At 49.9% G+C, this 26,087-nt stretch overlaps 7 protein-coding genes across 7 annotated transcripts; 4 read left to right on the top strand and 3 right to left on the bottom strand.

Moving 5' to 3' along the window:
• Positions 1–529: 529 nt before the first annotated feature.
• Positions 530–2,625, top strand: CI109_102138 (uncharacterized protein; the record flags this gene model as incomplete). Its single annotated transcript, XM_032004860.1, has 4 exons — positions 530–1,273; positions 1,380–1,566; positions 1,718–1,905; positions 1,990–2,625. 4 exons carry the CDS (start codon positions 530–532, stop codon positions 2,623–2,625), a joined length of 1,755 nt encoding a protein of 584 aa, XP_031860975.1.
• Positions 2,626–2,990: 365 nt separating this feature from the next.
• Positions 2,991–5,020, top strand: CI109_102137 (uncharacterized protein; the record flags this gene model as incomplete). Its single annotated transcript, XM_032004861.1, has 6 exons — positions 2,991–3,134; positions 3,228–3,610; positions 3,669–3,771; positions 3,844–3,971; positions 4,039–4,066; positions 4,127–5,020. 6 exons carry the CDS (start codon positions 2,991–2,993, stop codon positions 5,018–5,020), a joined length of 1,680 nt encoding a protein of 559 aa, XP_031860976.1.
• Positions 5,021–5,136: 116 nt separating this feature from the next.
• Positions 5,137–6,766, bottom strand: CI109_102136 (uncharacterized protein; the record flags this gene model as incomplete). The annotated part of the gene is made up of 6 exons (XM_032004862.1): positions 5,137–5,404; positions 5,466–5,553; positions 5,627–5,797; positions 5,946–6,081; positions 6,232–6,371; positions 6,448–6,766. The coding sequence occupies 6 exons, from the start codon at positions 6,764–6,766 to the stop codon at positions 5,137–5,139; spliced, it is 1,122 nt and encodes a 373-aa protein (XP_031860977.1).
• A 3,138-nt stretch (positions 6,767–9,904) lies between these two features.
• Positions 9,905–11,649, top strand: CI109_102135 (uncharacterized protein; the record flags this gene model as incomplete). The annotated part of the gene is made up of 8 exons (XM_032004863.1): positions 9,905–10,120; positions 10,315–10,442; positions 10,524–10,613; positions 10,720–10,784; positions 10,842–10,909; positions 10,972–11,169; positions 11,247–11,396; positions 11,476–11,649. 8 exons carry the CDS (start codon positions 9,905–9,907, stop codon positions 11,647–11,649), a joined length of 1,089 nt encoding a protein of 362 aa, XP_031860978.1.
• A 393-nt stretch (positions 11,650–12,042) lies between these two features.
• CI109_102134 (uncharacterized protein) lies at positions 12,043–17,186 on the bottom strand (the record flags this gene model as incomplete). Its single annotated transcript, XM_032004864.1, has 5 exons — positions 12,043–12,849; positions 12,919–13,599; positions 13,653–15,789; positions 15,851–16,387; positions 16,441–17,186. The coding sequence occupies 5 exons, from the start codon at positions 17,184–17,186 to the stop codon at positions 12,043–12,045; spliced, it is 4,908 nt and encodes a 1,635-aa protein (XP_031860979.1).
• A 1,215-nt stretch (positions 17,187–18,401) lies between these two features.
• CI109_102133 (glucosamine-6-phosphate deaminase) lies at positions 18,402–19,977 on the top strand (the record flags this gene model as incomplete). The annotated part of the gene is made up of 8 exons (XM_032004865.1): positions 18,402–18,446; positions 18,548–18,710; positions 18,824–18,917; positions 19,049–19,170; positions 19,242–19,264; positions 19,374–19,598; positions 19,677–19,726; positions 19,839–19,977. 8 exons carry the CDS (start codon positions 18,402–18,404, stop codon positions 19,975–19,977), a joined length of 861 nt encoding a protein of 286 aa, XP_031860980.1.
• A 425-nt stretch (positions 19,978–20,402) lies between these two features.
• CI109_102132 (uncharacterized protein) lies at positions 20,403–24,428 on the bottom strand (the record flags this gene model as incomplete). Its single annotated transcript, XM_032004866.1, has 6 exons — positions 20,403–20,516; positions 20,584–21,019; positions 21,085–22,700; positions 22,756–23,493; positions 23,567–23,796; positions 23,864–24,428. 6 exons carry the CDS (start codon positions 24,426–24,428, stop codon positions 20,403–20,405), a joined length of 3,699 nt encoding a protein of 1,232 aa, XP_031860981.1.
• Positions 24,429–26,087: the final 1,659 nt, after the last annotated feature.

The raw sequence follows: 26,087 nt of genomic DNA, 5'->3' as shown, positions 1-26,087 counted from the left end.
ATCCCGCGCTACATGTCTCACCCTACTTCGGTACATATCTCCGCTATGGTTCACCTGATTTCGTTATCGTCGATGCTGTCCGCTACATAGTGCACACGTAGCGATTTCATTGTGGCGGAATACTGAGCAATTACGTGCTGTAGAGTAGCGGGTGACAGAAATCCAATGACAGTAAATCACTTGCATATCCACCGGCCATACAGTAGCAAAGAGTGGCACCACGCCAGGTCACGCGAACTCACCAGCAGCATTACTTAGGGTGAGAAAAATTTGTGGCACCCAATTAATCGATACATGTACTAGGGGTCCTTTCATCGTCTTCTCCTTTTGTAATCCTTTCACAGTCGAGGAGCATTTAGTATGCTATTGAACGAAAGGAACGACGTGGTTCAGTAGCCAAACTGTTGCGCTACCGTGAGTGACGTCCACCCTGATTGGGATGAAGGCTAAATTAGTCTAAGCCATTGCTTGACAACCGTAAAAAACAGCAACTTGCACTGTCTGTACAATTGTTGCGCAGTACCACACAATGCCCTCTGAGAGCGACTCATCAGCAGCAGCGTCTGGTTCTTCAGGCTCGAATCGAAAGAGTAAGAGCGATCGTTCAAGGCGACACCGTAAAAGCGGTGAACGGAGATCATCACGACGTAATTCAGGCTCAGATTCGAGTGCGGGCTCAGGCTCTGATTCGACGAATGAGAGATCTTCTTCTCGACGGGGACGAGATGGGAAGTCCTCTTCTTCCCGGTCCAGATCAAGCCGACATACAGCAGATCCAGAGTCTGAATCAAGTAAGAAAAACTCGTCGTCCAAACGGGATGGGAAGTCATCATCGTCACGTAGCTCAAGACGTCCCTCCACTACCTCGAGCTCTGACGCGGGCTCAGGAGATAATTCTGCTTCCGAAGCGTCCAGCTCTGATTCAGAGGACAAAAAGGCGTCCTCATCTTCCAGAAGATCAGGCTCGAAGTCAAAACGACCGGAAGTTTCGTCTTCAAGAAGATCGAATCCAAGGTCCACAAAACCAGGCGCTTCTTCTGAGAGGTCGAACCCAGAGCGTGAACGAAATAAGGCATCCGGAACATCGTCTAGAAGGTCTAGCTCAAAATCAACACGACCAGAAGGTTCTTCTTCCTCCGCACGACGGGAATCTTCCCGCACCGAGCCGGGTGGAACACGGACATCGTCGAGTGGTGTGACACCCGCGAGCGGGGATGATAGCTCGACAGGGGAGAATATTGAGGATAAAGCGGGTCAATTCCGTTATTACCTCGTGCGTGATTTTCCAGTTTGCTCCATCCCTCTCCCAATCCAGTCCCGAGGAGTGTGCTGTAGCATGTGAAAAGCTGATGTTGTCGAATCTCCTACTGTCCGGACAGCTCTTCACATCTGGCGGCTGGCTTGGCGATTTCGTGATTCTCCTCGCTGACGATTTGGGAGTATGGGAATTCATACCCCTAGCTTTGATCTTTGTCATTTCGTGGACGGTGCTAAGAGTCGCCCAGAGGGAGATCTCGTTGATCTTGGGATTGGGATACGATTTGATCATTCCGCTTCAACATCAGTGTGAGTTTGTCTTCTGTGTTCGTGTATGCCGCATCTCGATGTCGTTCGCTCTTCGTCGGAAGTCAAAGACCTTGGCAAGCTCGAGCGTTCGAACTCACGTTTTCGCATCATCGATGAGATTGAAATTGATGACACATCTTTTTTGCTGCAGTGGACCCGACGCGCCAAGCGAAACATGAATCACACCTCGAAGGTTACTGGCCCATCTTCTTCATCAGTACACTGATCGAATTCGGCGCCTTTATACTTGTTCATCCGGACCTGTTCACACTCATCGTATGTCTCAAGACGATCGCAATGTTGGTGATCTGGCTAGGAATGGATAAGAATGGTGGCTGGGTGAGTCGAACTCTCCACACGAGATAGGGCAGGTGTGGTACAAAAGGACAGGGAGGAAGACGAGCTGATGTGTCTTCCATATAGTTGACTGACAAATTCGGTGGCGGTCGCGGCAGTAAACCTGGTAGACGAGAGGGAAGTAATCGAAGTGACCCAAGTGCTGGGACCGGCAGAGATGGCCGTACAGATCCAAACAGGAATCCCAACAACGATCGAGATGGTAGCGATCGTAATAGAAATCGGGACGGAGATGGGAACAGAGATGCAGACCGAAACAGGGACAGAAACAAACACAACGACGGGGATAAAGATAGCAACCGTCGGGACAGCGACAATAGGAATGATAATTCGCGCACAGGTCGAGACGACGACGGCGACGACGAAGATGAAGATGAGGATGATGAAGAGGATAGGGACAAACGTAGGGATAGAAACAGAGGAAATCGAGGCGCAGATGACAGTGCCAACGCGAATAACACCGGTAATACGCCGGCAGCTGCGCCAAAGAAAGATGACGCCACACAGAGAAGCACACCAGATACACCAACGACTGCACCGTCTTCAGCCACATCTGACGCAGGCTCGACAGCGGGCGATGATGCAAAGAGGAAGGGCGAGGGGAGCAAGTACGATTCGAGAGGATTCACGGGTAATCTCACGCCTATCAGGAAGAGGAGGCATGAAAGGCCAGGCGAAGGGAAACGACATAGAAGGAAGTGATCGAAGCGATACCAGTATTTACTGCTGCATTAGAGATCATGCATACTGCTGTGTGGAGTACGTTGAGCGATGGTTGTTTCGTCAAGGACAATGGGTGTGGTGTCCCAAATGGTCACGTACCACACAACCTTCTCCAAATGTTCCTGATTGCGATGATGTAATAAGTTAGAGGAGCCCCTCACGTGGATTGATCGTCGTCTGTCGAAGCTAAGGAGCATGTGTGAGAGTTACTAACCTTAAAATGATCTTATCCTGTTCTTCCGCTAAACACATTCCCATCAATTCACTTGAATTTCGCTTGATCATGTCTTAGTCTACATAGACTTGGTCTAGTCTCAAAGGAAAAGGAGCTTAGAGTGATCACGATGCCTGTAGCTTCGACCTCGACCGCTACTGCTACTGCTACTGCCCCTCGTATTTCGCCTCCACTTCCACTCCCAATTCATTTCGCACTTCTCCCGTCTTTGTTGCCGACGCGGAACCTGTCTCCGCTATTGTATGTGCTCATTGTAAGTAGTCATCATGCCCTTCATTTGGTCCGTCAAGTGGTAGCTGGTAGTGAAGGCGATGGTGCTAATACGAATTGCCCTCTCCTGACGTAGAACAATATCCCAATATACCTCACTCTTGATCCTTCCCACGCTCCTCACTTCTCCCTTCTACCGCTCTTCCTAGCCCTCAATCCCTGTTCACCACTCACCATCCTCTCTTCCCTTCAACTCCGACCTAACGAATACACCTTGACCCTCGGCGGGGTCGTACCCTTCGTTGATATCTGGGTTCAGCGGGAGGTAGGTAAACGAGTATGTGAGAAGTTAGGAGTTGGAAGATTGTTCTTCGAGGAAGACGGGAACGATGGTCAACCTATGAGGTCAAAAGGAAGGGGGAATGGACAGAGTACGAGAAAGGGGAAGGGGAAGGGTTTATTAGGAGATATGGTCGCGGAAGCACTTAGTTGGGATGAAGGAGGTTCAATCGGACACAAGTGTGTTCTTCACTCCCCTGCGGACTTAACTTCAAGGTCGCTGACGGCGGTGAGGTAGCTGGATTCCAGCTTCTGCACAGATACCAAGCTCGATTTATTCGCTCTCCACTCTTCTCTCAACACCTTTCAGCACGATATCTTTGATCGAAGATGGGAGATACGTAAGTGCGGCTCTCACTCAGAATCTTCAGTGCAGATGACCGTCACTGACCATGGCTCACTCGGCGTAACAGATCACTACCTCGATCGATGTGGATACCCGAGCTAGGATGATCCGGGAAGCACAATTTGGGGATCCGTCAAAGATCAGAGAAGGTGATTGGGGAGATGGATGGGAGAAGATCATACGTCTATCGGACCTGTAAGCCTCGTCTCTTGCGCTGAATACTGTGAGCGGCTGCTCAACATTTGGAATGAAACCATCGCAGAGCGTGGAAGAGGTTCCTCCTTCATCCTGTACGTCCTCCCAAGCCAGAGTGGATATGACTGACAGAAGTGATTGGGCGCTGGCAATAGTCTAAACCACCTATCAACCCATCTGTGAACCGCTCCCACTCTCATACACATATACCCAAACACTCTCACAAATTAGCAACAATGACTGAGACAGACTTGATTCACTCCCTCCTCCCGACAATACCGACCATCATCCAACCTCAATCCCCATCGCTGTCTTTCCCATTCGCTTTGACCGATCTCGAGCGGCTCCTCACTCATCCCACGAGCGATACTCCGCCCCGTACGACCTTGATTAGTTTACTATTATCGTTTCTTCCAACGTGGAAGTCAAGTAATGCCCTCGACGATGAGAAGCGCCTGCAGTATGAGGCTAGGATGGGATTGAGCCTTGCAGAATTGCTAGGCGGAATACTGGTCTCTTCGTGGTCGGCTACGAGAGGGGCAGGGAAGGTAGAAGAAGTCAACGTGAAAGGAGAAAGGACTATCACGCTCAAGATCGAGAACGTCGAAGACAGCACAGAAGACGACGACGAGGTAGGACCGAGTAGAAATGGACGCAGTCAAGGTGGATGGTCGCAGACCGTAGAGAGGTTGGAGTACCTTCGAGGAGGTTCACCGGAGCCGCAAAGGCCAGCAGGGAGCCGTCAACATTCGTCAAAAAGGAGGAAGTCAGTATCACCCGTAGTAGGAAGCAGACCGCCGAAGGAGAGGACTTGGTCCCGTAATCACGATATTGGAGGGCCGGACAGAGGGAATGATGGTACTGAACGCATGGATGATCGTGATCAGAACGAATATGATGATCCCGACGAAGGGATGGAGGTCGATAGCGCAGGAAGGATGGAGGACATGCAGAGTGAGACGATGAGAGGATGGTATCCCTTCGTTACGTTGGGTTTGGCTATTGTAGCAGGGCTGTTGATGGGTTACATAGGTCCGCTTTTAGAGTAAGTGCAATATGTCGAACTCCAATTAGTAGTCAGTCGCTTGTACGGACAATTGTCCAGACAGTTGTATATTATCAAGACCACGATGCATACATGTCTTTCACTCAAACTTAAAATGACTTACAAAACCTTCTCTCGCCCCTTCTCTCCAGCTCCTAGACCCTGTCCTCTGATCTCCAAGATTGCCTCATCCCCTCCATCACCATCACCACCGCCACGTGAGACCTTCTTCTTGCTGAACTTCTTATCAATCTCATCTTCTGCCTTTTGGATATCCACGCCGAGATCGTCCACTCGGCCCATACCGTAGAATCCTACTTGGGAGGGCTGGAGTGGGTGTAGGATGTTATTGGCAAAGAGGTGTTGACGTTTCTCAAGGTCGAATGCCCTGTGTGAAGAAAAGTAATCAGCTTCCGCGGCCTACTGTAGAAAGGGCTTTTACCACTCACCACATGGCAGCTCCAATTCGGTTCGAAATGGATAGGAACAACCCAACAATTGGCATACGTTCCAATAACGCTGCAGCGAAACCAAAGGCTATGAAACAGATTATGGCAGATCAGCGAGCTGACTTGGAATACGCCGCACAATGATGAATGTATAGACTTACCTCGATAAGCCCATTTTCGCTCTTCGACCCATTTCCAAATCTCATCATTGTCCATCCCTTTCATGTCAAAATAGGGCTGGTGGAGGTATTCTCCAGTGGTTATAGCTCGAAGGAATGAAGTGAGGAGCGGAGCGAGGAGGGGGAGTGTAGGTGATAATGGAAGGAACAGGTCTGGAATGTGACTTGTTAGCTGACGAGACCACGCTGGTTTTATACAGCTTCTTGAGAGACGGAGACTTGTCGTCGTCAGAAAACATGGCACGGAACGGGCACAGAATCGACCGAGAGGAGAATCGGAGGATGAATAAGCGATACTCACATTTCCTCAACACCAATTGCGTAGGCCACCACAATAACCAGCTGATCCATTGTGTGTCCGCTCTCACTCTTCTACCGTTCCTATCAAGTTCTCCAGATCGACTACGAGGTGGTTCTGCCCATTCTTCGATATACCCCTGAGACCCGATATCGGTACGTGAGCTTCTCTGTCCTCTTTTGCATACGGACAACGTAAAGGGATCAAGTGCATTCTTGGCCTCCATGCTGGGAATAAGACGCAGAATGCATGCAGATCACGCATGTTAACAGAGGGGACCGGCACTCACCTGTGACCAGAACTCGTGCGGTTTGCCTCTTGAGGAAACGGTGAGAGCATAGGCTCTCGATCGGGCAAGTTTTAAGTTCTTGTAAACGAAGAAGCGCAGGATCGAACTTAGTTGAGGCAAGAGAATCAAAAGATGGGTATCTACATCATCAACCAACACCATACAAGTCAGTCAGTCACTTGTCTTCCGTCGAAGGAAGTGGTAGGTCCCACTCACAAAGAACCACATTCACATCAACTCCCAACTTCCATAAACCGACTCTGACCACACCTTCTGCACCATCTTGTGTCAAACCCGCCTTCCCATGTTTCAAGAAGGCGAAGATCCCACCGCTCCCATCGACCAAGAAATGTCGCACGAACCAATCAAGTGTGTTCCAGCTGACGACTGTGTAGATTCCAGCTACGACTATACCTCGTACAGAGGCATGTTTGACCTTGTCAAGGACCGGTTTGCGGATCGATGGGTCGGTCACGAGTCGGTAGAGACCGACGAGGGTGTAGAGAGGCGGTAAGTGGAGGAGTTCGGAGGGCATAGTGAGGTCGCAGTATCTCTGTTGTCATCGAATGAGAGTTGCATGTCAAAGCACAGCTTGTATAGGACTGTCTGTCTGTGTGTGCGGTTGAGGGAAGGAGATTCCAGTGAAGCTGCTGTTAGTGACGTCACGACTAGTCGCGCGTAATGGCGGACATGTTACAGTCAGCCCGCGAGCCCACAGCGACAGAGAGCAGTCCTGTCTCCTTGCATGTATGCATGAATTAGGCTTGCCGAGCGTCATCATGCACTCATGCATGTAATCCGCGTAGGTTTGGCATTGCTGTGAGTACCTGGCGATGTGTGCTGCTTGCTGCGTAGATGCTCTTTCAACGGTACTTGTACTCCTCGAGTGCGTGCTCATCGGAGGGGAGATACACCCAGCTCGAGTCGCTGTGTCAGAAGAATCGAAGGAACAGCCCCGCAGACGACTGGTGAGACTCCATCCTTCCGTCTGGTGAGATAGTGAGGAGCCGTTTTCACAACAAGGAAAAGTATGGCATTGTCGACAAACGCGATGTTGTCTCTTTGGCAGGCGCCCATTGGGATATAGACGCCCGCCTGATCACTTTATCTTCCATCAGAGCGTGGGACCGCACCATTCCCGAGACCACTCGCACTCGGAAAGGGGTTGTAAGGGGAGCGCCTTGGCAGGATAAGCTTACAAGTGACAAGGTGTATCCCGCTTTCCGCCGCGTATAAGCCGATAATGCCGTGGCCTTCGCCTTACGCAGATGACCTCATTCCCAGGTAAGATCTTCCCTTGCCGTCACTTACCACTACTATCCCTACTTCCCGAGCCATGTCTTGGCGTACTGTGGGATGAGATGGTCTTTCCATCACTTGTTAAGCAGCCGACTTGATTATGTTTCGCCTCGTTAACAGCTCAGCGCAGCACTTATCGTACCAAATAGACCCAGTGGTGCAACCTGCCTGGATTCAAGATGTAACGGCCGCGGACCGGAAGCCGTACAGCGCAGTCGTGCAGTACGAGATTGTTGGTACAGGGTTCAACTATAGGATGTGATGTGGCGTCATTGTTAGCGGTGGCGTTCACGTTTTGATCTTCAAGATCGAGGACCTGATGATCTGGTACCGTGTTGTACGCAGATCGCTATCATGTTTATCCGTGAATACTGTAATCGACTCGATTATGAAGAGTTTTTCTTTTGGTTTTGGTGTGGTGTGATGTCCATCATATGATCCTCCGGCACCACATTGTACTGTTCCATATTATTATATCCCGCATCATTCGGCATCTCGATTGAAATGCCTCATTTTCTCATGTTCGTGAAATAAGCGTTGCACATGTCCATCCCACCTCATGCGTATGTACTACAGTTGTGGGATTTCAGAGGCATAATCCAGTGAGTGTCCAACGGAGATGAAAAAACAGCTTGTGAGCGTCGTGCACCGAGCAGAAACCTCCGAGGATGACGGGGCGGGTCCTCCGTGAAAGCGAAAGACATGAGTGAAAGTGGAGCGAGTTTGGAATCAAAACAAAAGAGATCGCAGTCTTTCAGGGTTGATTAGGGTTATTTATGTAGATGAGCTTTTAGGTTAGGTAACTCTTTTTTCGATACGACATAAGAAAGTATAGTACGTAGTGTTTCACGCCGAGCGGGAAGGGGGAGGAGAGAAGGAAGTTGTAGATGATGATATGGAAACGTCGTACCGTACGTACCTCGTCGAGGTTTCAAGCTCGATCAACGACCTCCCCCATCGATATGTTTTGCCATTTGGATCCGACAACACAACAAGTTAACGTTATCCCGGCGACTCCGGAAGCTATGATCCAGAAAATAAGCTGTCGGTGACACCACAAAGAAAGGGTATCTTGCAGGAGCTGCCAGGACATCCACCTATACTGTAGTTGTGACATGCATGCATGGGATATGACGGGATGGGATTAGAGGAAAAAGGTTAGACAAATTACCCAGTATCACTTTATTTGTTGTTGTTACGGTATCATTCGCGTAGTCTCCGCTAAGATACGATGATCATCCAACAACGTCATCAAAACTAAAAAGTCACCGTTTTAATACTCTCCGCGCGTTTCCTTCTGCTTCCTCGTCTGCTGCCTCTACATACCTACCTACTCATCTACCCCTTCCCTTCGTTTTCGCACGGGACACACAACACACCCCGTCCCAAGGCTCTTGTTCTATTCTGAGCCACGGCTAGCGTAGATCTGCGCGGTGGATCTCGAACAGAGTCAAATTCAAATTCAAATCAAATCAAATCTGCGAGACTAAACGTCTTGGCAAAAGGTGCAGGGTCGGTTACTACTACTATATTTGTATCAATCCTATAGCTACTGTCACCATCAGCCTCGGGCATACTTGTACCCTATCTTCTACCTTTGTTACGCTTGGAGGCCGAGTGTGATCGAAAGAAAGTAGATCTTCCGTATTCTGCTTTCTTCATCATCCCCCTCCACCCTTGTTTCTCGGTCCACCCCGTCGTGATCGATTACCTTACCCTTTGGTCCTCTGCATACTCGTAGATCCACCTCCCCCACCCCCAACCAACCAGAGCGAGGTACGTTGGAGTGTGTGTGTCTCGTGTGTGCAGAGTGATTTATAATCATCACATCACATCGCACGTTGGTGATTTTGTGGCGTTATCTCATCTATCAGCAGCACGAGGATGATTCAAATGTGATCGAGACCGTCGGCGAGTTTGATTTGATTTAACTTTTTTGGGTCGACCCACTTCAACATCATCATCATCATCATCACCATACGGTATTATAGAGGAGAGAGAAGAGATCTGAGACAATAACCCCGACCACAACCAACCACTACCACCAGACCCAGTTTGAAACTGCTCTATCCACAATCTACAATCACCACCACCACCACCACCACCACCACCACCACCCTTACCAAAACCTCGTAATCTCAAAATCACCACGCACAACGACGTATTCCCACTACTACCATCTGCTCAATATCCATCACTCCTCGCCTGGCATACTCACCACCATCAATGTACTGGTACCTTCAATAACGTCGCGCTCGGTTCTTCTCCATCACATCGAACTTCGGTGACAACATCACACCGAACCACGGACACTTTGATGATCTGGCGAAAGGCAACCTAAAAGCAACTTACAATCATATACACGCCCTCCAACATGTCGTCGTCTTCCCACAGACCAGGCTCCGGTTCCGGTTCATATCATCACCAAAACCAATACCAACATCAACAGGGACAACCACCAAATAGAAAAGCCTCGAGCTCGACAGCCGCTTCCACCTCTTCAAGGGGTCCACCGACGAGGTCAACATCCGTAGCGTCAATAGAGGAGCTAGGATTATCTGCATGGGTAGCTTGTAGCGCCGACCAGGAGGTGGGTTGCGTAAAAGATATGCGCGGGAAGAAGGGCCGTCCGTCCGTCCGTCTTTTCAGCGTTCGGACCACCTTCCGCTCCACCCCCCCCACCCCACCCCACCTTACTCCTCTCACACCGAAGGCCGTCAGCCCGCAATTTCTGACACATTCGATCACAATTGCTGATTCATGCGGTATTGCATACCAATTCAGGCCAAGTTCCACTATGTATCAGAATCGATGCAAGATATCCTCGGATATGGGTCGGAAGACCTCGTCGGAAAATCGTGTTACCTGATATTTCACCCAGAGGAAATACCAGGTTTACGGCAAATACACTAGTACGTTCAACAAACAATAGTCTTGTGATAAGCCAACACTTCAAGGATATGGTCGCTGATCGCCTGCCTTCTCTTGTGTAGCCAAGCATTGACAGAAGAGCGGACGGCTTGTGTGGCGTTTTTCCGCGTTTTACATCGAGAGGGATATTATGTTGAGTGTTGCTGCTCATAGTGAGTTTGATTGCCATTTTCCCCTCCCTGGTTTCCGACGAGTCCGTCTATGAGTTCTGCGGGTATATCAATGTTTATGAACTCTCGCTAACTGATCATCTCATAGCTATACGGTGTACAATATGTCATTGGCCTTGTATACACGAGCGGTGGATGGTGCTCGAACGTTACGTACGTTCAGCGACCCCCTTGGAAGGGTTCATTGCACTGATACCAATGACTATGCAGAACAAGCATTGACAGCGAGAGAAGTCATCGAGATATCACCCTCCTCTCAAGGCAGGTTTGCGGTAAAAGTGGGTCTCGTTTTCTTTCCCCGTTATTCCAGTCCACGGCTAACATAATATCCAACTCGTAGCGATGGCCTGCGTCAACACGTACACCTCTCACCTCGTCTCCTGAATCCACTTCCATGTCCCTTACTGTCCCTTCCCTCGACCAACGATGGCCCACACCACCGAAACCTACGCCGAGGACATTTTACATCATCGACAGATTTACAGATACCAGTCGAGTCATGTATGTCAGCAACGATGTCATCGTGAACGGCTCTCGTGTGAGTGAACACCCTTATTCTCTTTTATATCAATCAACAGGATGCAGCTAATTATGTGCTTCTCTGGGTGTGAATAGCTCAAGAATCACTCGTTCTACTCTATCATCCGACCGTCAGATAGACCTCACGTGAGACGATATATTGAATCAGCTAAAAAGTCGACACCAGTCATGTACAACGAACACCAATCAGGCGGACATGGTTACACCCAGTTCCACGTACTAAAAGTGAGTCGACCGTTCACTTCACCTGACAAGTCGGAACAACAAGAAATTTTGAGAAGACTGACAGCTCGTCACGCATTAGATACCGGATTTACCGCCATCTGACGAACCTTGGCCTCAGGGTACGGACGAATCTGAACGATCGATGCCCGGACAGGAATTTATTCTGGTCGAAGGTATATTCACAGCGGGTAGTGATGGGTTGACCTGTATCATCGGAAAGATCAAAAGGGACGAAGGTGACGAGAGGAGTTGAAAATAGATCAGAAATATGATTAGATGGGTCGGAAAAGAGGGCGGTCATATCAGTCAAGTCGCGCAAGTTAGCTTTTGCTCAAGATCATAGGCGGGAGTTGAGGATATTTACTCAAGGCGAAGAGTAAGGACGAAGGCCAAGATGGAAGAAGACAAGAGAGGCGATGAAGTTCATGTATTTTCCAATTCGAGACGATTACACTCGTGGTAGAATCTGCAAGTAACAGAGGTTTATATGGGTACTCAGATACTGTATCAACAAGGACATTTCCAGCTAAGGGCGAGCGATGAAGATTACTGCAACCGTCCCATTAGCATTTCCATATACATCCATGATCATTGTATATACAAAATCAACTTATCAAATATGCTAGGTATCTGTCTCTTTTGGGGCTCAGTACCGTCCCCTTTGAGGAGGTCTATACACGCCTTGTCCGCCTGCTCCCGCTCCAGCTCCCATCTGACTCATATGTCCTCCACTACCACCACCGCCACCGAACGCACCTCCTACTCCTCCTCCTGGAGTCGCTGGTCTGCTCGGAACTACACTTCCTCCTTCTCTCTCCATCGCGTACGCATCTAATATCCTGACCACGTCCGTTGTGAGAAGTTCCAATTCTTTAATCTCGTCCATACTCAACGGTTCCGCAATTCGTTTCTTCGCCTCTGTAGCAACTCTGACAGCGTCGTCGTCATCTTCATCATCACTTTCATTTTCACCTTCTTCCCCTTCTCCCTCCGTTTCCGCCGGAGGCGCTTTGATCCTTGAAGAACCAGAATGTGAAACTTGAACATTATTCCTCTTATCTCTCCAACGTTGATCTCGTCCTCTGACCAGACTCTTCCCAACACCTTCGAATACCCTCAACATACATCCTTCCAACAGTACTTTCAACCGTTGAACATCGTCCAAGGCATGCAAGTTCCCCACAACGGGTAACCACCGATCGCACTCCAATCCTCTCTGAGTGACAACAAGCTCGTAAGCTCCGAAAAGCATGTACGTCATCGGATCGAGTCGCGTCACAACTCGAAGTTGAGTGAGCGCAGAAGAAGGATTACCGCCAGGAGGGACATTGCGTTGTTTTTCGCCAAAAGCATATAATCGTTTTTCGGCAGGGTTGAAAGATGCGGAAGCTTCTTCGGGTCCACCCACTTCTCGACGACGAGAATTGACAGACGAAGCGTGGATGAAAACGGTCTAACAAAAATAAAAATGATGTATCAGTGCACCGAACACGTCCGTTGTTTGCATTGCACGAGAACTCACCTTGTCTTGTGACGTTCGACAAGTTTTCTCCGATGTTCTGATGGCAAAGTTCGGTGCGCTGGACATTGCGATCAATGCCGCTAGCAGAGGCAGACTATTCCCATGCTCGTTCAACGCAGCAGGAACAGACAATTGCCTTCCTATTCTACCCACCATGCCACCCGCCGAGACGGCAATAACTCCAGCTTGGTCCAGACTCTGCAACAGACTGCCCTTGACCTGCTTGATCTGAAGCATGGTCGGTTTCGAGAGGAAGTTGTCCGAACAGAATGCATTGGCTGATCTGTATTCACCACGATCGTCCATTGCTGACCAGACATTGTACGCTGCGACGATGGCGAGTGGGTCTGAACGGAAAGCGACGGGAGACCAAGAATCCTTGATTTCGTCCGCTTGTTTCTTGAGTGCGATCGGCGCAAGGAAGGGGTCTCGGTTGGTCAAGACTGCCGCGAGCGTCAATGCCGAGTCTAGACATCGGAAGAAAGAGCCGTAAAGACAAAGTTTGCCGATAGCGGCTTCGACCGGAAGTTGAAGAAGGACTCGACCCAGAGAAGTCAGATTCTGGTGGACATCGATAGCACCAAGCATGCGCAGGACATCCATTGCGGCGACGATACGGTTCGACTCGGGAGGCTCGATCGTAGCGGCGAGGACTTCTTCGACTTCGCCAAGGTTGAGTGCCTGAAATGTATGTTTTCAGCTTGGTCCGAACCATTGGTGCCGATACTACTCACCTTGACATGCATCACTACATTGCTCAGATCAGATCTCTTCATCTCTACTAATTGATGAGGGTCAAGCGAAGCAAGTCGATTTTTGGATACCAAACCATAATACTCTCCGTCTCGATGTCTTCCCGCTCGACCAGCTCGTTGGTTCAAGTTAGACGAACCAACCCAAGCCGAAACGAGTGATGACATGTGCCTATCGGGATCGTATCTCTTTTCCTTGACTCGGGCAGTGTCCACCACATACACCACATCTGGAATGGTGATGGATGTCTCGGCAATGTTTGTAGCAAGGATGATACGACGAACACCTTCTGGAGGAGGTCGGAAGACCTCTTTCTGCTCAGCGGCAGGAATCGTGGAGTGCAAGTAATGAATACTGTATCGTGATGAGTCGGAGAAGTTCAAGCCCATCAAGGGGTATCGTCGACCGTCTAGCAGGATGTCGGCCACCTTTTTGATTTCGTCCCAACCAGGCAAGAACACTAGGACGTGCCCATCTGTAGAGCGCTGCATCACGTCGGCAATGGTAAGCGCCACGAGAGGATAGGGAATTTCGAGCTCCATTCCGGTACCCTTGGCAAACAATGACGGATCTCGACTGAGTTCTTTGCCAAGATATTCCGCGACATTCTTCTCGTTGAAAACCCAACCTCCTCGATTCTGGGGGATTCCTTGCAACTGAGGAACGATATCATCGAGATAGTTCCTCTCAACGGGGAAAGTTCGTCCCGGCACCTCCGCGACGGGTGCTGGGCGTCCCTTAGGATCGGTAAAGTACTGCTTGAAGAGAGTCGGGTCAATGGTAGCAGACATGAGGATAATCTTGAGAGGTTTGTTCCTCGATCGACGGTCGGCCAACAATCGTTTGAGCACAACGAGCAACAAGTCGGTGTCGATGTCTCGTTCGTGCACTTCGTCAACAACGATATGTGTGACCTCGTCCATCCTGGCCACAGCGACTGGATCGGCGGTAGCCCCCAAAGCAGACTGCATTCGCTTGAGGAATATTCCGGTTGTGCAAAAGGTGATACTTCCGTTAGGTTGAGGGAGCTTGACGTCGAATCGAACTTGATAACCGACTTCTTGACCCAGTTGCTGTCCTCGTTCATCGGCGATACGTTCCGCGACAGACATAGCCGCAAGTCGCCGAGGTTGAGTGCAAACGATGTTGCATTTGGCACCCTCACCACGGTTGATGTAGTCGTCGAAGAGAAGCTGGGGAACCTGGGTGGTCTTTCCGGAACCAGTAGCAGCCATCACGATCGTAACCTCGTTGACCTCGATTTTGGCCAAAATCTCGGTAGCTCGGGAAGTGACAGGTAGTGATTGACGGGTTTTGCGCATCTTATCCAACTTCGGATCGCTTTGATAGGTGGCCAAACGGTCTTGTAGATCGAGTGACTTGTCTTGCAATTCTCGCTCGCTCGCTTGTCCTTGGCGACCTTGACTCCAAGTCGGAAGAGGTTGTGGCTCGTTCGCCGCTGCGCCAGAGGGTGGAGCGTTGTCCCATAGTCTTGAGTGTCGGATGTCTCCACACAGTCCTTGGATATCTTCGTTGAGCGTATCTGACATCTGGAAGACGAGATGCGGCGCCATTCCCAGATTCGCACTCTTATCCTTCTTCGAGTATTCAAGGAAATCTCGCCACAGATCGGGATCGCAACTTTCGAGATATTGTGTAACGTCAAGATAACATTTGACTTGCGCTCCCTTCTTGTTCTGAGCAGAACCCATTCCAATTCGTCGTCCACCAACTGTGATGACAGCATCCCAGACGGTGGTCGGTGCCTTACCCTTCTTGGCTGATTTCGTAGCCGTTTGGGAGAATTCGATATCGGGCTTGCCAAACTTGTATCGCTGACAGTAGTATTCCATGAACTGACGGGCACGATCGTATGATATTGTTGATCCATCGGATAGTTTGGCGGTCTCTGAACTGCCACCTGAAACAAGAGTTTGAGACGCTGTGTTCGACGAGGAAGGCGGTAAAGGCTTTCCACCAGGTTTGCCCTTCTCGAGAATGCCAGCTGAAGTCAATTGCAAAACCGCACTCAAGGCTGCCAGCTTCTCGGCTTCCTTCCTGTTACTGTGATCTCCCACTCCAATGATATTTCGGGATATTTCAGCGACCACAGACACACTGTTCCTCTTCGTCAGCTTTATGTCTAGGACAAACGAACAGTTGCCGATATATGACTCACCGGAAGACCTTCTTATCACCAACGACTCCTTCTTCCATTTTGTATTCTGTATCTGCCCCTCCTTTACCTCCACCCAAGAAGTTCGCCAAAGGGGCTTTCGGGTTATCTGACCATTGTGGCTTGAGTGTCACGCCGTGTCCGAATTGAGCCATAATCTGTGCTTGGTCGCGTAATGGTGGAGCAAGCTGTTTGAGAGCTGGGGATTTTCCTCCTCCGCCTCCGTTCTTGCGAGGGGTAGTATGCCCATTGGAACGGTATCGAGAAGGGCCTGCCATGTCTGCTGAGGGAGAAGGGGAGCGAGACGTGTGTGCGTCTGAGGCTGAGGGTCGCGGTTGCGGTTGCGGTTGTTGAACAGAAGTCTGAAGGGCTCGAGGTCCTGTTGGGATTCTGGCGGCACGGGGTCCGGTAGGAATGATACTGGACAGGACCGGCTGAGATTGACGAGGACCGATAGGAATTGCCTTGGCAAGTTTTATTGGTTGTTGAGAGGGAGGCGCGGACGGGGAGAGGGGTCTTTTGGAGGCAGTCGATGGTTCGCTGTTTCGGCCGGTAAGCACTGACATACACCGATAAGTCGGGAAATAACTCACGTTTGATCCTCCCTAAGTGACTGAACGAATCCTCCTAAGCGGTCTTTCAAGCTTGTAAGACTATCCTGCGTTCGTTTGACTCCAGTCTCTCGGTCCTGGCTATAGCCTTTTCGAAAAACAGGGGAGCGAGAACGTGAAACGGATCGACCTCGTCGGACTGGAGATGGAGAGCGGGCGTACGATATCGATCGGCGACGAGGAGAAGGTGATCTCCGTCTAGGGGAAGGTGAACGATGTCTAAGGGAAGGTGATCTTCTTCGTTGAGGGGAGGGGCTACGATATCTACGTCGGGGAGGTGTCCTTGATCTCGAGTGGTTTGATCGTCTTCGTGGAGATGGCGATCGATATCTCCTGAACGGTGGTGATACTGCTCGATACTTGGCAGGAGGTGACGGGGATCTGTACCGTCTGGGAGGGGAAGGTCTGTACACGTCCTTTTCTCGACGGATTGGAGGTGGAGGTGAAGGTGAAGGTCGGTAGGCGTCGAACTCCCTTCGGATAAGAGGAACTTCTGATGTTGGAGAGGGTGATCGGTTACTTCTAGATTGATTGAAGCTAGAATGAGCTGTAGCGGGGACTGGGAAGCTTGGTCGAGGCGGAAGTGAGTGAGCTGATCTTGAAGCTAAACTGGGAGCGGTCTCGGTAGCTGGTCGAGATGAAGGTAAAGATGTAGTAGTATTGACAGGTTTGCTGGGTAGCGAGTGGACAGGGCGGATGTTGATACTGGAACCAGTCTCTGATGACATGTGTGTATAGTAGTAGAGCGAACCCTCAACCCGCTTCGTTGTTGCGGGGACGAGAGGGTGAAAGGTGTGTAGAATTGATCAAAGGAAATGTTATGTGCTTGTCTCCTGATACAGCCGAACAATGAAGTGGTCGTCTTCCGTTAGAGGATCCTAATGGTATCCAGGACAGAGAGAATGATGGATATCTCTACAAGCTTGTGACTCGATGAGAGATAAAGTCTAAGAGAGGATACAGGTGTAGACAGACATTCCTCTGTTGGACCAACTTTTGCTGCGAGTGACGCTAAGTTCAGTTGTCATCATAACGTTATCAGACAGGCAACCATTGTGATAAAAATATGCCACGTCACGGTACACAGTATTGTTGTCAGCTTCTACCTGCGGATCGTTTCGCCCCGGACCAACATGCATGCATACGAATGTAGTCGGATGTTGCAGCGGATCTTGAGACGAAATACGATGTCAATGACAATGAGATTGCGGTAGAGGTGAGAACTCAGCCCACAGAGGCGCGACAAGGAAGTCACATTAGACATAAGCCGACATCATGTAAGTCGAAAGTAGCGATAGTATCGATACTGCAAGGAATCGGTGCATCGTCTATGGAAATGACTCTTCTCATATGATAGAGGGTTCGGTGATGGCTTCGGAGACTGTACAATTGTGATCACGAGCATGGAACGGTCTAGACCATCAGACACGGCTCGAGCTCATCAAACATTGAAACAACCCCGGATGGGCCCCTGTCGAGGTATCTTCGTCAGGAACATACGTCTGATAACCGTTCTCCCTTTGCGTCCTTGCACTCAATCCAACACAACGTCGACAGCACCATATTGCAACGTGTAACTCACGTTATTGTTAGCGTTTGTTGACTGAGACTGATAAAGTGAAACCTGGACGAAATAGCGGCAGATCCGGCGAAGTGGTTCGGCGAAATCGCCGGTATGGTTCTGTAATATCGCGTAAACGTTGATTATTCGCCTCCACCTTTGCGGTATACGTTCCGGTAAGTAGACCGAGTGTGATCAGGTAAAGGGAGAGAGAGATAGGATAGCTAGCTGGTACTATCCGGAATGTACAATAGCTCCATGTAATGGATGGATACTGTTTCTATGAATTTCAGACAGTCTTTTTCTTGTTTGATCTGAACATCATCAAGACTATCAAAGTTATACTCATACCCATTCTATACCTGAGGAGACAACGAACAAGATGAGATTGACTATCCGAGATACCAAAGATCAAGTAGGAAACTACGTGAGTAGACTACTATCCCGCTCTTGTTCTCAAGTAGCCAGCTGCACGTTCACTTGGACCGTGACTGTTTACTGACTTGATTGCGTTGGTGGATTTCTCAGATCGGCGACTACATTGCCAAACGGATCAACTCGTTCACTCCCACACCCGCTCATCCTAATATCGTACTTGGTCTGCCTACCGGATCATCACCTTTACCAGTGTACAAGAGGTTGGTAGAGCTGTACAAGGATGGTAAAGTGAGCTTTAAGGATGTGATCACATGTAAGTGCGTCTCCTTCCTTCGAGCGTCAAGATCGTACTTTTCCTGGCCTAGATACGTTTGCGCACGTTGCTGAACGGACTTGTGCTGACATTGGGATGATTGATGTGCACAGTCAACATGGACGAATATGTTGGTATTCCTCGAGATCACTCGGAATCATACCATACTTTCATGTTCTCCAATTTCTTCTCCCTTATTGATATCGAGTGAGTTGCGGCCTGCTGCTCATCCGAATTCTGCTCTCTCCTCTCCCCTCGTCGAGAAATGACATGAGAAGAAGAAACCTCGTCGCGCAAGGCAAACAAGTCCCATCCAGCTGATCGAACTTATATGATAGCCCCAAGAACACCCACATCTTGAATGGTAATGCCGAAGACTTGTACAAGGAATGCGAAGGCTACGAGGCTGCTATCAAAGCAGTCGGCGGAATTGACCTTTTCCTCGGCGGTATCGGTGCGGGTGAGTAGTGATTTGAGCTGACTGTATTGCGCAAGTTAGCGTACTGACTAGAAACGCATTCGGTTTTGTAGATGGACACATCGCTTTCAACGAGGTGTGTATAGTGTTCTTTGCTTCCCCACCACTTTCAAGCACCAATCAGCTGTTCAAACACTCTTTCCCCTCCACGCTGGAGTTGTAGTGCTGATCAGCTCTACTCGTAGCCCGGCTCCTCCCTTACCTCTCGAACACGTATCAAGACCCTAGCTTACGAGACAATCCTCGACAATTGTCGTTTCTTCAATAACGACCTTTCCCTCGTCCCCCGTATGGCACTAACAGTCGGCGTCCAGACAGTTATGGATGCAAAAGAGGTAGTGTTGGTCGTCACCGGCCAAAATAAGAGTTTGGCATTGAGTCAGATGATCGAAGGTGGTGTTAATCATATGGTATGTCCTAAGCGGAATTTCAACAACTGCGGTGGTGGTCGTGGTGACGGTATCGGAGCTGACCCTGTGTGATTTTAGGTCACGGCGAGCGCTTTGCAAACTCATCCGTGGGCTTTGGTCGTATGCGAGTGAGTCTCACCGCCCTCGACGATGTCATCCTATCTTCCTATGCCGTTCGATGTCACCTCTGTACCACCCTGTTGATCTAGTTGAGAACATCGCTAATGCCTCGACTTGCAGCGAAGACGCCACGCTCGAACTGCGCGTAAAGACCGTCAAATACTTCAAATCTATCGAAAAGGTACAAGACGAAGTGGAAGCGAAATATGGTCCTGTCGCTTCTGTCAGACTCGGTTTGAGCAGAGCGACAGCCGCGTGAGCGTGTACGTGAGCGTATGGCCAGGTGTATGCAGTATAGCGGCTTGCATGGTACGGATAGGTTGGGATACAAACGGTACTAGTTATGATCAACATGTATGGCTTAGACATGCTTCTTTGTGTTATCTGAACCATCACTGCCACCAACCGTGCTCAGACCGTGATAGAAGCGACTAATGCATGTTCTATCCATGCTTTAAATATGCTAAGAGTATTGTGCAGACTAATCATCTTATCTAAATGCTAGTGTATATGCAGTACAAGTCTTCTTCACACGAGTATTGCAAACAAGCACAATACTCAACCTTCTCCATTCGGCCAAAAGTCCTGTCCACACTGTCCATTACAGATCACACCAATCCACACGTCTCTCCACCAGCCAGCCGCTACTACATCCATATCCACGCAGTAAAAGTCTACTCTGTCTTAACCTTGATTGTGGCCTTGGCCTTGTCCGTGCCCTTCTTGACCGGCAACACTTGCGATAGCTGAGAATGGAGGCAGAGTCGTTCCCTGTTGAGACTGATGTCCTGCTGGTGGCTATGATGATGACCGAGTAGAGTCAGCCTAAGACCAAGAACCTTCATTGCGACAGATGCACACTCACGACTCTGAACATGGGATTGATCTGAGCCTCGCCGACACCGCTCCCTTCCCAGCTACTTATACTTGGCAATACCGTGCCATGTCTACCCATCCCCGCTCCAAAAGCTACAGCCGTTCCTTTCGGGTGACCATACGGACTGGTCGGCGCACTTCCATTCGCAAGTCCTTGAGAAGGATAATCCACCCCGTTCCCCTGTAAGGAAAGTTGACTCGTCCCATGTCTACCCAGAGATGTGCTTGATGTTCCGGCTCCAGCTCCAGCACCGACGTTCGCGTGGATCTTGAAATCATGCGCGAGCTGAGATTCGAGAGATGCGTTGGATCGAGACATAAGCGATTGTTGATGGAAGGACGTGACGGAAGGAGCTCGTTTAGGGTCGTGGTGACGCTGAATGGGATCTTGCCATTCCGATCGTGCAGAACGACGAGGGCCAGGACTAAAGTACACACGATATCATCAGCTTGTTCCACTACCACTTCGATTCAGAGGTGGCCAACTTACTCGCTGTCGACTGTCCCAACTGTCAAAACACTCCTACTTCGAAGTGAGTTGTGCCCAAAGCTCGACATCGAATGATCGTCGTCGTCATCCCTCCTCCTAGCTTTATGTTGCCGACTAACTCCTCCATGCGCATCATCATACGCCGCTAGGGCTGCAGCACTCAGTCCACTCCTTCCGGAGTGGCCGGAATGACCTGAATCATGACTTCGTACGCTCGCCATGCTCTGACTTGACGGGCCACCATAAGTTCGCAGATCCCGAGAAGAAGGATTGAGACCTTTACCAAGCGACATGGATGAAGCTGATGTCAAGATCGGCGCCTGCCTCATTGATGAGCCGAGTTGTCCTGGCGGTGGATCGCCAGACGAAAACTCGATTTCGCTCTTGACATTCGCTTCTTTTCGAACCTCGATGAGTTGGTTTCGCTTTTGCAACACCGCTCTCGCTCGTTCTTTCTGCTTCAAAGCCATCGCTTCTCGTTGAGCTTTGGCCAGCTCCTTCGCTTGCCTCTCAGCCTCTTTCTTGGCCTTCTTCGGGTCATCGGAAATTGTGGGCATCGGTATGACTGGAGATCTATCTTGAGGTCGATTGCCAGATTGAGTGCGCTTGAGTGATGAAGTCCCGTGATAGGCGTTCTCGTCGACAGTCGCGAGATCAGTCGTGCTCTTGCCAACACCTCCAAAGACAGAACTGAGACCCCACTTCTTCTTCTTTGCGGACGCTCCAAGCTTGTCTGCACGCACAGCGTCCAAGGTAGGCTCGATGGGCGGAGCCAACGACAACTGAGACGAAGACGCAGCTCGAGGTGTTTCTTGAGCATACCGCTGTTGTTGCTGAACATATGCTGCGACATGCGACTTCGGTTGGGCGTAGGGTTCAGGCGTTCTCTCAACAGAGGCGGTCGAGTAGCTTGTAAAGTTCGTGTTGGACTGTCCGCCTTGAGAGCCCTCGAACACTGATCCATCATACATTGACGAGTGGGTATTGGATGGACGCCGCGTATTGAGCGCGACATCGTTTGCCCATTGCTGCGAACGTTGCGTTCCCGCATTTTGCGACTGCGCTGACTCGCGGCGTGCTCCAGGCGATGGCGGCGGTCGATTGCCATAACTCGCGAGGTCGTCCGTGGGTAGATCGAGTTCTCGCAGTTGGTGGACCAAAGCTGAGGCTGATGCGGCATAGGCTCGACTGTCTGCATGGGTGTTGTGCAGATGTGACTGCGTTGGGAAGAACAATCGATGTGAAGCGCTTGGTGAACCGCCGTCGGGTGTGCCAACAGGAGGTGGTAGTGTCCGCATATCGCCGTTTGCGAATGCCGGTCTTGCTTCGTGAGGAGTATGAGAGTGAGAAGGAGGAAGCTGTCGAGGAGCGGCAGCAATCTCGGTCGGGGGTGGTCTCGCCGCACCGGGTGCAGGTTGGCCCTGAGAAAACGGGATACGAGGTAGTGGAGGGGTTCGTTGCAGGTGAGGAAGTGTCTCGTGAAAGTAGGCATGGTCAATGCACTGTGCAGCCGTCATGCGGTATTTCGGGTTATACCGAAGAAGGTCGGCAATGCAGTCGACGAGCGATTGTGGAACGGTGTCATTGAATAAACCTCTAAACCGAACAGGTTTCCGCTGAAAGGGAAGTTATAAGCGGAGGTGACTGCGGAAAGATCAGAAAGCAACTCACCTTGGGGAATGAAAAGCCGACATTCTTGGCCAGCTTAATTCCAGAATTCCATGATCCTCCTCCTATAGTCTTACCCCTCTCATCTACCCCGTAATCTGCACTAGGATCACCCATTGTGTCACATATCCGATAAACCTGGTCAATCTCGCTCACACCTGGAAAGAGTGGTTTGAGATTGAGCATCTCTGCTAAGATTGTTCCCAAAGCCCACATGTCGACGGGTGGACCGTATTCCGTAGACCGCAGTAGAACTTCTGGCGCACGATACCATCTCGTTGATACGTATTCCGTATATGGCGGTTTCGAGTCTGTCGCTCTTGCTAAACCGAAATCTGCAAGCTTGACGATGACCGATACGTCCTTTTCATACTGAGGCGCATCGGGGTTGAGGGAATGCTGATGCTGATCCTGACTGACTCCTCTCGAGCTGTTGATTTGGGCGAGTGCTGCCCCTGTGAGATAGTCCGTCAGGCCCGTCGTTGTTACCAGCAAGTTCTCCGGCTTCATATCGCGATGGAAGTAGCCGTGTCGATGTATGTGATGTAATCCAGTAGATATTTGGTGGAAACAGCTCGCAATGAGACCTGAAGCCAGGGGTCGACCTCGCCGAGATTTGGTGAGCTGGTACAGATTTCCTTCCATACACTCGAAAACAAAGTATAGTTCTCGGGATTTCGGTGAGATGAATGCGTCATATAGGGGGATGATAGCGGGATGTGGGGGGATTCTGCTCAGTGACTGTGAGGATAGAAGTATTAGTCAAACTTTAGTCAAACTGAGGAGACAGTCATTTCCAGGAAAAGGCACGTACCACTAGCTCGCCCAGAGTCTTTGCCTGTTTCCAACCACCTTCCCATACTCTCTTCATCCTTTTCAAAGCTACTAGTCTCTTCCCTGCCCATTCTGGTCTCGCCCCGGCTCCACATTGCATTGCTGATAGGAGGATGTCCGACTTGACAGGTGAATGCCAATCACATAGCCATACTGTGCCAAATGAACCATCTCCTAGACATTTCAACTCGGTGTACTTCCGTTCACCCCCTGAAAAGAACAGGTCGCATATTAGTAGAGTCTTCGCCTAGACGGCATAATGCATGGGATTACTCACAAGGTTCATCCACCCCCACACGTCCGTCTGTACCCACCGGCTCTATTGGTTTTTGGTCTCCTCCGGTTGGCCTGGGTCCACTCGAACTACGCGCTTGCTGTTGGGATCTTCCAGCAGCTGCTCCATCGTAGTATTCTGACCCAGACATGGGCGACGACATTGCTTGTGGCGATTGAGCTCGACGGTATGTCGAGGGACCTGCCACCTGGGCGTGCCAGTCGGGTTGCTTCGAAGGTGAGGAGTATTGTTGGTTGGGATAGGAGTATGGTTGCTGGGATGTAGAGTACATGGATGTTTGTTGGGAATGGTGATTTGAAATTGGACTTGTGCTCTCTGGAGAGGGAGAAATTCCATTCTGACCGGAACGGTGTTGTTGTTGACGTCCTCCTTGACCACTCGAGGATCCAGATTGATACGTGTGGAAAACGTCGTCCGAGTTCGAGCGAGGTGTATCGAGTGTTATAGATTGATGGGTGGAGTATGAATTGTTCGTCTCGGGTGACATGCCCTTACCACCGTTGTGCACAGCTGGAGCGAGGACGATGGAGGCAAATGCGGTGGACATTTCTCGCCTATCCAGAGAGGTGGAGCTCGCTCGCCGAGAGGATACAGTAGGAGGGGTGAAGGAGAAAAGAAGGAGGAGACTAGAGGGGTTTCAAGTGAATGCCCGCTACTACAGTGTACAGTTGACAATGTGTTGGGTCAAAATGAAGGAGGTAATTTGGTTCAAATCGACGGCGACACCGGGAGTCGGAAGTGGTGTAAGGTCGACTGTCGATACGAATGCACTGAAGGAGTGTCTGTGCTGCTTGGAGCGGAGTGATTGAGGTGCAGGAAGGAATCGGACAGTTGTCGACTTTGTGAGTGTGAGGGAGGGCAAGTGAAGTGACCGTGACCGGGCAGGGGATGTCTTAAGGGGTCAATCTGTCTCCGGTATTCTCCTAACGCGTCGTAATGTCGATCACTCTTTTGCGCTACTTGTCAGCTTCTCATGTTGAAGACGATGTATGCTTTGTGTTACACGATGAAGATGGAGTAGACTCACTCACCTAATCCAATGAGGGTAAGCTTTAATGACACGCGCAAGACGGCTTGGAAACACTCTCTGTCTGTACTTGGAAAGCCGTGCCGTAATGATCGAAGTCGAGTTGTCCGGATGGGTGGCGTGTTATCCCTCTCGTCCTGCAGTCGTTATTTTGGCGACTTGGTCTACAAGTGACTATTGGACTACTGGGTAGATGTTATTGTAAAAGAGCGGATACAAGTTGATATCGTGGTATGCTATGAAACGAAGCGCATGGTTGAAAACGTATTAGATTGATTATTATTATTATTGAAATTGAATGGCGAGACTAGAAGGGGTAAGGTGGACCAAAGTAGCGAACGAGAGACAGACCGGTTGACAGGAACGAACGAACAAACGCCTCCTACGCTAACTTTGTGACACCACAGAGCCGTTGCAGTGCAAGTGCAGTGCTACTATTACTGACTCGTACTTGTGTATGTATGTGTGTGTGTGTATGCATGCATGCACATTGCCGCGCTAAGAAAATGGGAAGCATGCCTGTATTGCATATCGTATTCATCATTCCCCTCCTCCTCACAGGTTTTAGCAAGTAGTAGGAGCATACGGTTGTTAAGATCTGATCTAATTGATGAGAACGGGAAAAGTCTAAAAAAAGGCTACGGTGAAGCTGACTGGCTCCTGTTCAAACCTTGATTTCGGGCTGGAGCCGGGTACAGCGGCATCGATTGGTCCCTTTCCATCCATCCCATCCATCCATTATCGGCCTGAACGGTACGGTACTCGTACGGTGGGATCATCGTAGTGAGTGCGTATGCATATCTAGCGAATATCTCAATGGGTTTATCGGCGTATGAACCATATGCATGAATTTCATTTGTAACGGATGATGAAGGACTCGGACTGACGAAATCGTGTGTCACCCATGGCAATGCATGGGAGAGAAAGAAAAGGAGAGGAGAGGAGAGGAGCGAAAGGATTCGGTGATGATCGACGTTGTCTTTTTCTCCATGATGGCATGTCTGTCAAAACCCGCAGCCAAGCACTCTACTACAATAAGGAATCTAAGCTACTGTAAAGCTGGTTTTTAGCGCGAAAACACTAGTTGGTGCATAAACCACGCTAGTGTCTATTATTTAGACTACCCTGCTGCTTGGCTCAGCCTTTTCTGCACCGATTTCGCCTCCCATTCTCATTAGC

This window comes from Kwoniella shandongensis, chromosome 4 (assembly GCF_008629635.2).
Source record: "Kwoniella shandongensis chromosome 4, complete sequence".
In the NCBI taxonomy this organism is placed as follows: Eukaryota; Fungi; Basidiomycota; class Tremellomycetes; order Tremellales; family Cryptococcaceae; genus Kwoniella; species Kwoniella shandongensis.
This window is presented reverse-complemented; position numbering and strand designations above follow the sequence as displayed.